Source organism: Ursus americanus, chromosome 13, assembly GCF_024610735.1.
Source record: "Ursus americanus isolate L20-20 chromosome 13, mUrsAme1.1.p, whole genome shotgun sequence".
Taxonomy (NCBI): Eukaryota; Metazoa; Chordata; class Mammalia; order Carnivora; family Ursidae; genus Ursus; species Ursus americanus.
Window position 1 is genome coordinate 69872849 of NC_142139.1, and position 15087 is coordinate 69887935.

A 15087-nucleotide genomic window follows, 5' to 3' on the forward strand; every position below is an offset into this window, starting at 1 on the left:
CAGACACCTGAATTGACCAGCTCCTGGGTGAGCCACCCACCCACAGGGGTCAGAGAAGAGAGACAGGCTGAGACTTGCCACACGGTGGAGTTTAAGGCTTGCTTGTGGCCTCTAAAGGCCTGAGGGGCACCATGGGTGATTGAGACAATGGGCATCTCGGGGAAATGTTTGAAAGCACAGGCCAAGGGCAGGAAGGCAGCAGAACTCCAAGCAGTGTCACCAGGAGGAGGCACTGCTGTGGAGGGCCAGAGGCTGGGAGAAAACCCCAGCCTGGCAGCAGTGAGGAGAAAGTACACGGTGGAGGCAAAGATAGAAGGAAGGGGCCCCCCGCCTGTAGACCAGCCCCAAACACACACACAGACACACACAAACACACACAACCCACTGCAAAACAGCCCCTACAGCCCCCCCCCCCCCGCCATGACCTCCCATGGTGGTTCACCTGGCCAGGCCCCAGAAATTCCACCCCCCGCCCAGGCCCAGCCCCTGAGTCACTGTGCGGGCTTGTGTGAGGCAGCCCTCTTCTGCCTCCCAAGGGCCCCACCCACCTGGCAGAGCGGGTAGGACTGGGGGCCTGGCAGCGGACCAGATGGGGCCATCCTGGGCAACTCTCAGACAGGCACCCTGGCTAGGAACTGCCTGCAGCCTCCACGGGCTACAGGCAGCCCCCTTCAGGAAGCACACCCCAGTCAAGCCAAGCATCAACTGTCCAAAGCAGTATTGACCAGATCATTGGGAAACCACAGCGCATCCCCCAATTTCACCCACAGCTCTAGCCCGCCACCAGCAAATACTGGACTTGATCACCAGAAGCTCAGATCAACAGCTTGGAGCCTCCTCTCTTGCTCCCTTCCCAACCCCCGCCTCCATCCCCACCCCCAACCCCAGGAGGGAGGGAGGCATCCTGGGCGATTCATTTACTGGGTAATTAGGAATTGTACTTCCACTCTCCAATTCTCCTGAGTGCTCCAGAGGAGCCGGGTAACCCCTGCCCACCTTGGAACCCCCCTCCCCAGCATCCGCACCCTCTCACTCCTGCCAAAGTCAAAGTGGTCCCCTCTGCCCCAAGCCTCTCAAGCCAGCAGGGTCAGCCACTCAGCAAATATTCTTCAGGAGTAATTGGATGTGATGGAACGAGGGCTTTTCAGCTCCTGAGTGGAAGTCTCTGGATGTCATTTAATGGCACAAAAACTAAGAGGCCCAGGCCTCCCGCCTACCACCACCAGGACATCATTAATCTCAGCGGAAAGGCATCAGTGCTGCTATCACTGCAGCCAGCCCTGCGAAGAGCCAGACAAATTACAGACCTCAGCCGGGCGCTCGATGGGGCGGTTATTAGGCTGGCGTTCAATTTTTGTTTTTTCTTCAGGGCCACTGTCCCCTGACAAGAAGCAACGGTGCCCCTAGGGAAACGGGGGGGGGGGGGCGGAGACAGGGTTAGACATAACTCACCCATCTTGGGGGACAGGGTGGCTCCTTACCAGTAGAGGCTCAAGCAGCTGAACTCCCAAAACAGCTCAGAGGAGGCCTCCCCCTTGTTCTCCAGTCCATCTGAACGGAGGCCTCCGTCCCACTGGGGGCTTCCCAGCCCCCACTTCCTGGGCCAAGAGGGAAACAGTTGAGGGCCCACTGAGGACCAAACAGCAAGTCAGGTGCGAAATGTCCCTTGGCTAGAGTGAGGACACACGGAGAAGTCTTAAGAGTGGGCCTGATAAAGAGGACAGGCGCATGCTCGGGATGGGACCCCATCTGCCAGGAGCTGCAGAATTGTGCTGCTGGCCAAGGTCACTCTGTGAAGACCTAGCCTGTGACTAGTCCAGCATTCATTAGCTTGTATTAGAAACCCGTTGAGGGCAGGAGTAGGGCCTCGGTGCAAGCAAACCCCCCACGCCCAGTAGACGCAAAGAAGCGGCTGTCAGTTGGGGTGTCAGATTGCCCTCAGCCCAGAGCTTGCCCCTTCTAGCAGAGGAGCTGTCCTCCCCATTCTCACAAGTCCTCCAAGGAGGAGGGGCTGGGCAGGAGAATATTTCTCAGTCCTGGGATGCCTGCTTAAGCCTGATAGGCCCAACGGGCCTGTGCAGTCCCATGTGATGAACCGCTCCCAAACAGTGCTGAGCCAGCCCCACAGACTGGGGCAGCTGGGGGCAGAGAATGACTGGCAAGACCTGTCCCAGGGCGATTCCTGAACATTCTAGCCATTGCAGCCCCTGGGACTGAAGCTCCGAGGATGAGTAGCTGAAGTCTTGGAGCCCCTCTCCCGGTTGTTGAAGTCACTGTCTAGGAGAGATCAGGCACACGGTGGTGGCTCAGAAACCCCTGACGGCTTTAGGTAAGCTTACCCATCTTTTCCCTTGGCCCATTTCTGAAACATCTCTCACATCTAATATCCTTCATCGCCAACATCTTCCCTATTGGCACCAACCAGTAGGTGAGAGACCAGCCTCTGGGCACAGCCGAGGCATAAGGCTTTGCGGGTTGGGAATGGGGCCCCCTAGGGTTGTGCAGGGAACAACCAGAACATCACATGCAGCGGCCCCACCCTGAGGAGACCAGGCCTCCGTGTTCCAGCCACTGGGTGGCTCAGGACACCGGCGCAGACACCCTCCTCCTTTCTCCCTCCAGCCACAGAGGCATTTGCAGTGCACTCACTACCCCTGCCCTGGGCCAAGGAAGAGCCCATCTGGGTGGGCCCAAGTGTACAAGGGGAGTGGCCTGAGCAGAGACTGCAGCTCCGGACAGGACAGAGCAGTGCCATACAGGATGGGACTTTCCTCCACAGGGTGACCACGAAGCCACAGCCTCCCAGCTCCCCATCTCTCCCCACACACACACCCCTGAGGGTCTGACTCACCCCTCTTCCTTCTAGAACTAGCACGGGGTCAGTTCCTCTTGCCCTTTGTGGCAGGAAACGGGGGTGTGAGGAGTCACGGCCAAGCCAGGGGAGGAGGCAGCGGGAGGCTAGCAGCCAGCAGCGCCGTACCCACTCTCCTGAGGGACACGGGCTGGTTTGAGGAGCTGCCCAAGAACCACAGCATTGTCGGAAATGTGACCAGGAAGGGGCTGGGAGGCTCCAAGGGCACTCCAAGCTCCATCTAGAGAAGCCCTCTGAGCTAAGGGAGGGCAAAGTCTGCAGGAGGAGGGCACGATCTCCCTCAGGGTACAGGGGATTTCTTTCCACCAACTTGCCCTGATCTCGTGATGAGAGTTTCAATTCCCTCCTGGCCATCAAGGTTTCTTCCTGCCCCACTCGGTGGGGAAGGCCCCCTTGTCCCCATGCCTGTCACACACCAGTTCACCCATGAGCCCTTTTACTGGCTTGCACACGCGTGCACACACGCACGCACACACACACACACACACACACACACACAAGCATAGACACATGCACGCGCTTTCCCAGGATCATGATACCACAGTTCTTTTCCATCCAGCCAGACTTTCTGGCTGTGAAGGCCATGCCAGGCCAGTGCCTCCCTGCCTCCCCTCCCTGTGGAAGACCCCACTGTGCTCAGTCATCCACCTGTCACCCAGCAGCAGTCTCCCCCAGGAGAGGCTATCCCAGGGTCCAGCGTCTCTCTCCCTAATCTGAGCATGCAGTCACCAGATCGGACCTGCGGGAACCTGAAGAAGCCCTTTCCTCCATCCCTGCCCCATCCTCACCGGAACCCCATCTTGTGCCCCATCCTCCCATCTGTGCACTGGGGATAAAAATAGTCTCCCCTGGTGAGGATTAAGTGTATGAATATGCATGGAGTTCCTGGCACATAGGAAGCACTATATAGATGTGTTATTACTATTATTATTATTATTTGCATTATCATTATTATTGTCTTGTTTCTTTGGATTAAAACGTTTTGTTTTCCTTGAAAACATCTTTGAAGTGCAAACACCCCCTGGGGGGGGGCAGGATGATAAGTGGAGTAACAGCACTTCAAGGAACTTGCTTTCTTCCTTGTTGAAAAGGGTAGAAGGTGCAGACAGGACCACAGGTGGAGAAAGGGCAGCTCTGAGAGGAAGGCTAGGCTGCCACTGTTGCCGTGCTCTCTATGTGCCTTAGAGATGGCTCTTCTCTGCGGGGCCAGGGCCTATCTGTCACTGCCTAGCTCTGCTCCGGCCAAGGTCTTCCCCGAGCACTCCCTCCACCCGGGGAAGGTTGGCAGATTTAGCCAAAAAGAAAAAGATAAAAAATACAGGATGCCCAGTTAAATTTGAATTTCAGATAAACAAGGAATGAATTTTTAAGTATGCTTCATGCAATAGGAGGGACAGACTTACAAATTATTTGTTGTTTATCTCAAGTTCAAGTTAAACTGGGCATCCTGGATTGTAGCTGGCAATCATGCACAGAGGGTGCCTGAGGCCCAGGGTTTGGGAAACAAGAGCGTGGGAATATGCTTGTGACCACTTCCCTCAGCTTCTCCCCAGTGCCTGAGGCTGCGCCCTCCTTGCCCTGCTGCTAGACCTGCCCACACTTGCCCCAGAAGAGCCACCTCCCCCCACACCCCTGTGCTTTTTTCCCCTTGAAGAGCACCTGGGCACCAACCGGGACTTCTCACCCATACTCTGTTCCCGCAGGATCCAGGTGCTCAGGAGTAGGGAGACAAACAGCATGGACTCTTGGGCCAGTCTCAGCCCCAGCAGCTGGGGTTACCAGATGTGAAGGAAAGAAGCATTAAGGCCTCAGTCATGGGGTCAGGAGAACCTGCGGAAAAAGAGGGGTGGGTGGAGGAAGTGGGCAGCCCACCCAATGGGGCATTTCCTTTCTGCATGTGAGTGAGGAGGCAGAGTTATGCCAAATAAAGGGCCCTAGGGAAGGAGACCAAAGGCAGTCCAGACCCGACCCAGTCCAGACTCAGTCCCCTTTGTTCCCTGCGGAGCGGCCTCTTCCCACTCTGCTAACATCCAGCTAGGACCCAGAGGGCGCCCCCAGGCACTCTGACACTCTCAGCCCAATGGCCAAGGTCCTTACTTGCTGTCTCCATTTCCCCCAGAGCTGGCCTCCCTGTCGGGCCCTGCCAGCATCCAGTCCATGGCTCTTCCTCACTGCCTTCCTCTGGTCTGTTTGTCCTTCCAGGCTCTTGGAAAATGGACAAATTCCTGAACCGCTTCCACCTGAGCGAACCTGAAGCAAGCACCCAATTCATGACCCAAAATTACCAGGACTCACCCAATTACCAGACCCCCGGAGCCGGAAGCAGTGAGCCGAAGGACAAACCCAAGTAGAGATAACTGCCTGCCAGGCATCAGGCTTCACGCTGCAGGTGTGTGTGTCCACGGTGCCTGCCACGACGGTCTGGGTATGGAACCCCCGCTGGGTATGGCACCCCCTCTGGGTATGGAACCCCTCCTCTTCCAAATTAAAAAAAAATATATCATCCAGGGCTTACTGGTTGGTTGTGTTCTTTCCTAACCTGCTGTCTCAAAAACTAAGACGAAGAAATCAATCACTGTCCAGCACTGGGACCTGGGGCTTTCCTATAATTGCAAGTGTGTGTATGTGGGGGGAGGGGGTGCTGGGAGAGATGGATAGGCAGGAGGTGGGGGTCCCTAGGCCTCAACTGTCACTGAGGCACTGCGGCCTTGAGTAAATCACATGTCCTCTCTAAAGTTCTCCCTCAGTTGTGAAATCAAGGTAGGAAGGAGAGTTGGGGCAGTTGGTTTATTGCCACGGTCCCTTACAACTCTGACATTCAACATCATTCGTTTGACAAATACTGTCGGTACCTGGTATGTGCCTGACCATCTTCTTTTTTTTTTTTTTTTTTTTTTTTAGATTTTATTTATTTATTTGTCAGAGAGAGAGAGAGAGCACAAGCAGGGGGAATGGCAGGCAGAGGCAGAGGGAGAAGCAGGCTCCCCACTGAGCAGGGAGACCAACACGGGGCTAGGTCCCAGGACCCGGGGATCACGATCTGAGCCAAAGGCAGATGCTTAACTGACTGAGCCACCGAGGCGTCCCTTTGCCTGCCCTTCTGCTTAGGTGCTGAGGATACATACGTGAACAGGGCAGACAAAACTTAAGGCTTGCTTCATGGAGCTTACAGTCCAGGATGGGAGGGAAAGGTTCATCAGATGACCACAGGCAAATGACAACAAATGTGGCGTGTGCTGCGAGGGTGTAAGGGGACCTGCTCTGTGGTGGAGGGGCATAGTAAAGGCCCAGGCAAGGCCTCTCTGAGGAAGTGCTATTTAACTTCAGGGCTGAAAAGTGTGGTAGGGGTTAACTGTGAAGGGGGGTGGGGGTTGAAGCCCATGCCAAAGAGAGGGAACACCACCGAGCTCCCCCGGGGCTGGCAGGGGCTCACATGGCATCTTCTAGGCCAGCAGCCTGGCCACCTGGACAGATAGGCAGAGACCAGAACACGCCAGGCCTTGCAGCCATGCTGAAATTTTGGATTGTTACCCTGAAAGCAATGGAAAGCCATTGAATAATAAATAGATTGGAGGGGAAGGAGGGGTACAATCTGATTTATGCTTTTAGGAAGCTCTGAAGGAACTCCTTGGTGTCTACGAGGCAAGGGTTTTTGGCGCCTAACTCCCCTGGATGTCCTCTGAAGGTCACTTGGCTTTCCCACCCAAGTCCCCCTTGGAGGTACCTCTTTTGCTACGGTCTCATTCATGTACGAAGCACTGGTTCCTTGACGCCCCCACCCCCAGCTCCAGTCCTCTTAGCCCCCCCACCCCCTCACCAACCCGCCCACCCCGTTTCCCTCCAAGAGTTAATAACCCCCTCTCCTTGGCCAGAATAGAGCAGTGTTGGTGACTCATGTGTACAGAGTACCTTGAGATCCCCAGATGAAAGAGCAGGCTGCAGCTGGGGCAGGGTTATTACCTTCTCAGAGCCATGCCCCACACTCGCTGGAAGGCAGAGGGGCCCTGGCCAGCCCCTCAGCCCAGCTGAGCATATCTTCACTAATTGGGAGATTTGAGTGGTGGGGATCTGAAGAACGCAATGAGGTGGGAGACGGAGTCCGTGAAGGGAATTGGACAACGCTCCCCCCAACATTGATAGACTTAGCTCCCCACCTAGGTGGTGGGCACTAACTTCTTGTTCTGTAGAAGGAGGGCCTCTGATACCAGCCCAGGCGGTAGGGCCTCCCCACTCTCTTCTACCCCACCAGGCAAGCTTGTTGGCAGGGCTAAAAGAAGAAGCAAAAGGAAGTGTCCATTTGCAGTGTCATGGAAGGCAGCCTCGGAAGGGACATTCTGGGTGTGTGTGAACCTCACACCCCTGCGTCCTTCTCCTTGCAGCCCCCGCCCCACCAGGCCCAGAGTGTAATTGGCAGCTCCGGCTGGTGCCCGAGGCCGGGATAAATAGCAGGCCAGCTCACTAGAGCGGCCCCAAATCGAGACACATCCTCCCCTCTTCTGCTTTTAATTCCTTGTGGCTAGCATGTTTATTTTGGGTGAGGAAAAAAAATCGGATGTTTATCCTTCGAGGAAATTATCGGCTTGCTTTCCTTCCTCCCCCCCTCCCCTTTTCTTTTCTCCTGGTGTTTTGGGCTTTGAGTTCAGCTACAGGAGAGACCCCCACCCTCCTGGCCCCAAAACGTGAAAAAAGAACAAAGCTGGCCCGGGCTCGAGGCTGAAGCCAGCCCTGCCAGATGGTCCTCAAAGCCATAGAGAAGAAGGACCATTGCTAGCAAGGGGAAACATGAGGGCCAGGGACACCTTGGGAAATCCACCCTTGACTCTTCAGAAGCCAGGTGGGCCAAGAAGGAAGGCTAGAAGTTCCCGAAGAATTTAAAGGGAGTTTCGCCCAGCCTCTGCCCTTCCCCCAGCTCTAGCTCTTCTAGACCAAGTGTGACCTGAGGGAGGGCCAGCGCCTGGACACTCAGGGCAGCAGCCCAGCCCGGCCCCCCACCCTGCCTGCCCAAGGCGGCTACCCCAACAGTTTACCACCCTCAACCCATGGAATCACCCATCTCCCCAAGAAGCTCCCCTGTGTGACAACTGCTCTCACGGAAGGGAGAGGTGGAAAAGGAGGGAAAGACAGCCATATGGGAAGACTGCCTGATGACCGTGATAACAAAGGTGGTGGTGGTGGTGGTGGTGGTGGTGGGTCCAGGTTACGGCTGAGCAGCTATGGGCCACAAAACGAGCCTGGTAGATGCCATAAATGGCGTAGTTTGAAAAGCACAACTTTTCTTATTGAGCAGACCCAAATTCACATAGACTCTCTACTGTCGATAGCCCTGTGACCTCAGGCAACTTCCTCAACTATTCTGGACCTGGGTTTCAACTGCAAAAAAACAAAAAAACCAGTATAATGCGAAAAGCATGGAAATAAGTGCCTTCCTTAAAGATGTGTTGCACCAGTTAGACGAGAGAGCAGGCGAGGCACCCAGGCGCAGTGCTTGGCATGCAGACTGCTCAGTGAATGCGTTTTCCTCTCCTTCCCTGCCTCCACCTCACCTGCTCTGCGCCCCACCTGGGCTGGAGCAAGCAGAGCAGCAAGCAGCGTGGCTTTGGGGAGTGGGAAAGAGCCACCCTCCCCAGATGAGAGTCCTTCCCAGGAGGCCCATCAGAGTTGCAGCGGCCCTGGGGAAAGGCCTGACGGCCAAGGGATCCTCAAGCCCCAGCCCGGCATCCCCCTCCCATGCTCGGCAAAACATTGGGAGGCTTGGATCAGGGAAGAGAGCCCAGTTCCTTAGCAACTAACAAGCATTTCTCTGTAAAGACAAAGACCCTTCACTCAGAATGCTCCTTCCCCCAACCCCCCCACCCCTTCTCTCCAGGTGTCTGATATACTCTGCAGGAGTGGGGCTAGGGGCTGCCCACCCCCCACCTGAGATCTAGGGGCCTTTTGCCCCACCCTCCCGGCCATCCTGATATTACCTGTAATTATCCCACAGCACCTTTCATCCTGGTGCTAATTAACTTTCCCATTCCCCCCCCCCCGAGCTGCTGGGGGGGCACATGAGGCATGTGCGTGCGCGCGCACACACACGCCCGCACGCGCACTCACACATATACAGATGCCCATGTTTCCCCCTCAGAGACCCTCGCTCCATTTTCAAGACCAGGAAACTAAGGTTACAGAGAGGAGCTGATTCCTTGAGGGTTCCCATCTGCCTCCTCAGTACTTGGAAGGAGAAACCGGAGTTGAATAGGCTGGCTCAGGGACAGGGAAGTACAGGGTCCCCCTGAGCATCCTGGGGAAAGAGGGACCAGAAAAGAGAAAAGCCTTTGGAAAAGACTGAGGAGAACTGTGCCAGGACAGAGGTCTTGGCTCTGAGTGCCACTTTGGTGCCACCAAATGCCAGCCATCCTGCTTAACACAAAGAGGACATTTCAAAGGGAAAAGAGGAAGTCGTTCGATAAAAAAGGAAAGGAAGAGAAAGATGCAGAAAGAGAAGGAAATAGAAAAGAAAGGCATGGCCATCTGTCTGACGTAGCTAGAAGGACTGCTGGCCCAGAGGGGAGGCCTGATTTTCATACCGTTCACTGCTGTGTGAGCCTGGACAAGTCAGCTGCCCTCTCTGAGCCTCTCTAAAATAGCTCAGGTCCAGCATTCTCTGAGGTCCCCTCTGGCCGAATATTCGGCAACTCTGTGTGCTTATTTTGGGGAATGGTAGAGAAAGCCACTACCACTGTCCCTTTGTCTGGAAAGGAGTGGGAGTAGGTGAGAAAAAGCCACCAGAACAGGGTAAAACCTTGGGATTGAGAATCAAAAGAGCCAAGAGCATTTGGCTGCAGAAAACCCTAACACGAGGGCCAAACTAAAAAGACCTGAAGACCTTAGGGTTTCAGGAGGACCTATTCCCAGAAGCAACAACCAGCAACAGAGCTCATCCTCCCCAGATCCAGGCTGGAGGAAAGCCATTCAGGGAGCCTAGTGGAGGGAAAGTGGAGGAGCCCACGGGCCTTGTGTCCGCACCCAGGGATGAAGGGCAGAAATGTGATTCCTGAGCCTCCCGCATGCCCTGAATGAAGGCAGGACTCAGAAGCACCCCCTCGATTCCTCCTGAGCTGGGGTCTGCCCCACTGTCAGAAGTCACCTGGGCAGAGAGCAGACAGCTCAAAGGAGAGGGGCCGAGCTTGTCAGAAAGGCAGGCTGATGGGGCTTCCATCAGGGCCTGGACAGAAGGGCGAGCTTGCGCAGCGCCCCAAAGGAGTCCAGACACCCTCTACCCACACCCACACGCCTACACACTCACCCTCTCACACGTTCACATACCCTCACGACTCACTTTCACTCACGCACACACGCTCACACTCACATATATACCCCTAATACTTACCTTCACTCACATGCTCGCACTCACATATCCACACACACACACGCCCTCAAGTCCACAACATGCACTTGCAGTCGCCACAAAACGGCCCCTCCCTCGCAGACATGCCGTGGCTGAGGCCAGCATACAGTCAGCCAGCCTCCGGCACTGAGGGAGGCTCCGCTGTGTGCAAAGAATGGAAGAAACTACCAAAGGAACCTAGCAGGTGCCTGCTGTCCGGAAGGTGTCCCTCAGGAGCCGTGCGAGGGGGAGACCAAAGGCTCTCAGCAGTGGGGCAGGGTGGGCCAGGCCAACGAGGAGGAGAGGCGCTGGAGCCCGCGTGAGACGGCACAGCCCAGGGAGGGGCAAAGGGGGCTTGAGGAGAGAGGCCCGACGGGGCCTGAGGTAAAAGGGAAAGGCGCACACGAAGACAAAGTGGCCGGTCCCTAGCCAGTGTCCCCCAGGTACACATTCACACCTGCAGTTCACCGACCTGCCCTCAAACCCTGGTCCCCAGACGGACCTTGTGCGTGTTTGCCCATAAGGACACGGCCACCGTTGTCCGGAGCTCTCCTGTCTTCCTCCCCCGCACGCTGAGAGCCAGGCCCGCCCATCCGTACGTGCACAGACGTGCGTGCGCACACTTACACACACCTCTACTCTACTCATCCTGCACACACATACTGTAAATACACCAGCCCACACAAAATCACATGGCGTACGCACCCGCTAGACACTCCAGGGTTTCAACTCTGCCAGGCTCTTTCTAGACATCCATGCAAGCTGTGTGTGCACGCATTGTTCAGCCCGGGCAGCTGTGAACATCGGATTCGCATGCACATGCAATCGCCATATATGCACGCCCACTTTGTTCACAACCTACAGACACACCGGCCCACCAGTGACACAGGCACACCATCCTTTGGAGTAGAGTCAGGACCAGACAGGGCCTAACGCCAGATCTCACCTTGCAGGCTCCTGATGCAGCAAATGCGTTTAGGGCAGTAGCTCTCGGGGCTGTGTGTGTGTGTGTGTGTGTGTGTGTGTATTCGCAAGCACGTTTAGTGGTGTTGGAGAGGGGTAAGAGGGAGGTTCTGAAGTCCAGAAGGAAGGCACCATGACACACACCCATCCTCCCAGTGGCCCTACCTCTGGGCCCTCTCCTGCTGCCAGGCCAAGGAAAGGAGAAGCTAAAAGTGGCCAGTCTGAATTGCTAAATCGGTCCTCAGTGGAGAAGGGGAAACGCGTCAGTTCCCTGGGGAAGTGGCCGAGCCCAGGGTGGCCACAGGCCCCTGGGCTTCTACTCCAATGGAAAAAAAAGTTGCTCAAATAGATCTGACGCTTTGTTTTCGAACCTAAAATACCCTGTGGTGGCTGCCGGAAGTGTGACCACGGGAGGGAAGTGGGGGCAAGAAGGGAGGGTTAGTTCGAGTTTCCATTGCGGCGACTTTTTCTTTCGATTGGGGTCTAGAAGAAGCTTTCTCGCCAATCTGAGAGATGGTTTCTGCAAGAGGGGAGTGCAGCTCTGAGATTTGGGGCTGGGGTACCCACAGCCACAGTCACTCTTGGCCCGCTGCCATCCCTTCCCCTTGAGGCTTCTGAACCGGCTTCGTCCTTCAGAACTGTCAGAATTTTATCTTAGGCCACCTGGTGGCAGGCGGCAAAGCTGACCCAGGGAAGAGGGGCTGATGCCAAGGGCACAGAGCCAAGTCACAGGGGACTTTGCCTTCAGAGACCTGACCTTCCTTAGTGGATGGACTTTGATGCCATTTTTAAAAATTTATTTAAGCAATCTCTACACCCAACAAGGGGCTCAAACTCACGACCCCGAGATCAAGAGTTGCGTGCTCCTCCGACTGAGCCAGCCGGGGGCCCCTGATATAATTTGTTTGAAACCAAGATCGAAAGTATAGAGAATTTTTCAGGGAGCACACAATAAATCAGCTGGACTACAGCACAAGACCCACATATTCTGATCCCAAACTTCAATGTCAGTGGCACTAAAGCAAGATCCCAAATGCAAAGAAGGGGAAGAATAAGGACCTAAAGCCGGGTCTGGACATGCACTCCCCATCACTCTCCCCTTGTCCTTCTCCTCGTATCACCACCTCCTGTAGATGTACGTATTGCCCGTCCCCATCCTGAACACTCACTGGGCCTTGAGTCTCCCCGCAGCAAAGACTGCCAAGTTTTCTTTCCCCGTGCCTGACACATAGTAGGCGCACAAGACGGCGCTGTCGACAACACCTGGGCAGAAGGCAGTAGCCGTCAAACAGTTCTGTTGCCTCGCGGGGACTTGTTAATTCAGAAGTAAAGAGGCCTGCTGGACACCAGACCCTGGGGATCGGTGGCAGGAGAGTGGGCTGGGAGGGGGGACACACAGGGTAAACAATACAAAATCCGTAGGAGTTCCTGCCCTTCTGGAACGTTTGGAAGGAGGGAGGAGACATTCATCAAAGGATTACAGAATGAATGTAAAAAGGAGCTAGGAAGTGCTGTCTGGTGATCACCTGGAAGGGGGCATCACAGGAGAGGCTTTCCTGAGGAATGGGGGCTGAACTGAAGGATGGACTGACCCAACGTCCCTCAAAGAAAATGCAACGCGGTGGCAACGGGATGGCATTTCGGCGTTTGGGGACGCGGAGGCCCGGGGGCTCCCGGCCCCTGGATACTGGGAGCTGGTGGCGGCGCTGCGCCCGGGAGGGGGAGCGCTCCTGTGAACCCGGGCCGCAGTTCAGAGGCAGCCGCGCGCGCCCTCGGTCTCTGGGTGATATTTACCGGCCTTTAATGACGGCAGGGTAATCACCTTAATGAAAAACTCCCTCGGGGCTCAGGGCAGCCAGACTGCCATGAGGAAACCAGGAGGCATTTCGGAGCCGCTGGTGACTCACGCTGAGGATGCCGCAAGCCGGCCTGCCATTGGGCACCAAGGACTTCCTGGTCCCCTTCCCTGCTCCCGGGCCGCTCCAGAGCCGCCTCTGGGCTTATCCTGGGCCTGGGCCGGCTCTCGGGGGCCAAGCCACCAGCACACCTGATTGGCCTTGGCCAAGGAGCTGAGACTTCTTTCTCTGCTCCTTGTGGGTGTCCAGTGCCCCCTCCTCATTCATGATCTCAGCTCCTCAGCTGCCTGGGTTTGGGAGAAGGCCACCGTGCGATGTGCTCAAAGCACCCCAGAAGATTCTGGACTCCGCTGGGCTTTGTATCCACTCCCCTAACCAGTTTCACCACCAATGCCTCAGTTTCCCCGACTGAGTAGCAGCAGCTCAAGATTCTCCACACCACCCCCACCCTGCCCCCGGGTGGATGGAGTATTAATTACAGTTTGTTCCTCACTTTGAAGATGAAAAATGCCAAGGATCATTACCACTCAATTAACGGGGCTATTACCACTTGAGTTTATGTATGATTAATCCTACCCCGCCCCCAACCTGGAATCCATGTTGCCGTGGACTCCCCAAGCTCCTTCTTCCTCCTGGATTTCACACATGGAGTTGGCCCCCTTTCATGTTTCTGCTATTAACATCAGGAACGGGGCCTAAAAAGAGTGTCTGGCACATTCGTTCTTCAACAAATATGTATGGAGCACCCCCATAAGCCAGGTTCTTGCTGGGAATATAGCCATGAGGGTCATGGACCCAAGCCCTTGCCTTTCTGGACCTTACATTCTAGTAGGTGCCAGACGTCTAATGGGATCCAGCAGATCCAGGCTCAGTGCTGTGTCCCTTCTCTCCCTCCGGGGTTCCTCACTCACTCACCTACACAACAAGCCGTCATCAGGCCTAGGCTAGGCTCTCTGAGAGAGAAGTCCGGGAAGGACAATGCTAATGGATTCTAGTTCCAGAGATGAAAAACATAAAGTTGACGTGAAATGAGGGGGGAGAAAACCATAGCTCTTGGCACAGAATCCCTCTCCCCTTCTCTCCCTTCCTGTCTGCTCCCCTTCTCGCTATGGGTCTCAGGCCCCCCTCCCAATCGGGCCTTCCCCTCTTCCTGGACAAGTCTGTCCTGCAAGGCCCACAGAGGTGCTTCCACCTCTGAACCCCCGCCAGTGCCTCCTTTGAGCCACGGGGCATGTCTGGTGCATGACCGCTCCTAACAGAGCCCCCTTACTCATCACTAGAAGCGGCCTGCTCCCTGAAAGACAGCAGGAGCCCAGCCTCGAGTTTGCTTCCCTCCACAAAGAGTGCACCGGAAGGGCTTCCTAGATGTTCGCCTCGTTGCAGCAAGAGAGCTAAGTCCCAGACCTAGGAGCATCCCTGACACAACGGAATTTTGGTGGACAAGGGGTACGTTACCCTGTGAGAAGGGAATGGGGGGGCGGGGGTAGAAACGAAGGACCAGGTGGGCAGATTCAAGTGGATTAGGCTGTTCCTCCAATAGACCACATTTCAGAGTCACCACGGTGGGCCCTTGAATTGGGCCGACAAGCTCTTATGGAGTACCCACGGGGGCAGGCCTGGGACTAGTGCTAGGGAGACAAAGAGGAATAAGACTCAGCCCTGCCCTCTGGGAGCTTGGATACCATCTCTTGTCTTCCAGTAACTCTCTGGGTGATCTTGGGGCAAATCATTCTGAGAAGCCCGAATAATGCTGCAGTGGTGCCCCTTATCCTTTGCCCTTCTGCCCTAAGCCTTGTCAGGGAAGCTCACGCCATCAGTAAAGCTGATGGGAAGAATTCCAGTGGGCTCCCGTTGGCCAGTATTGTTCCCCCAGCCCTCAAGGTGTTGGCAAAGGTCCTGGGGCAGCATCTGTCCTTTACCCCAGTGCCGTAAAAGAGTTTCATTTTCTAGGAGAGCTAACGTGTGACAAAGGTCAGGAAGCCCTGCCTAAGCCATCTTGGTGAAAAAAGATGCTAACACCACCCAGG

At 55.5% G+C, this 15087-nt stretch overlaps 1 protein-coding gene and 1 long non-coding RNA gene across 6 annotated transcripts in view; one reads left to right on the forward strand and one right to left on the reverse strand.

Annotated features, from left to right (window-relative positions):
* The window catches only part of PEBP4 (phosphatidylethanolamine binding protein 4), a 244906-nt gene extending 239530 nt beyond the window's left edge, over window positions 1-5376 (forward strand). For all 4 annotated transcript variants that reach the window (XM_045774003.2, XM_087866624.1, XM_045774004.2 and 1 more), the window contains one exon: window positions 5075-5376. In XM_045774003.2, coding sequence (XP_045629959.1) covers window positions 5075-5223 — 149 coding nt within the window. In that variant the 3' untranslated portion in view covers window positions 5224-5376. The remainder of the gene's footprint in view (window positions 1-5074) is intronic.
* Window positions 1-15087, reverse strand: part of LOC123777374 (uncharacterized) — a 73547-nt gene that overhangs the window by 27759 nt on the left and 30701 nt on the right. The gene's annotated exons all lie outside the window — the stretch shown is intronic.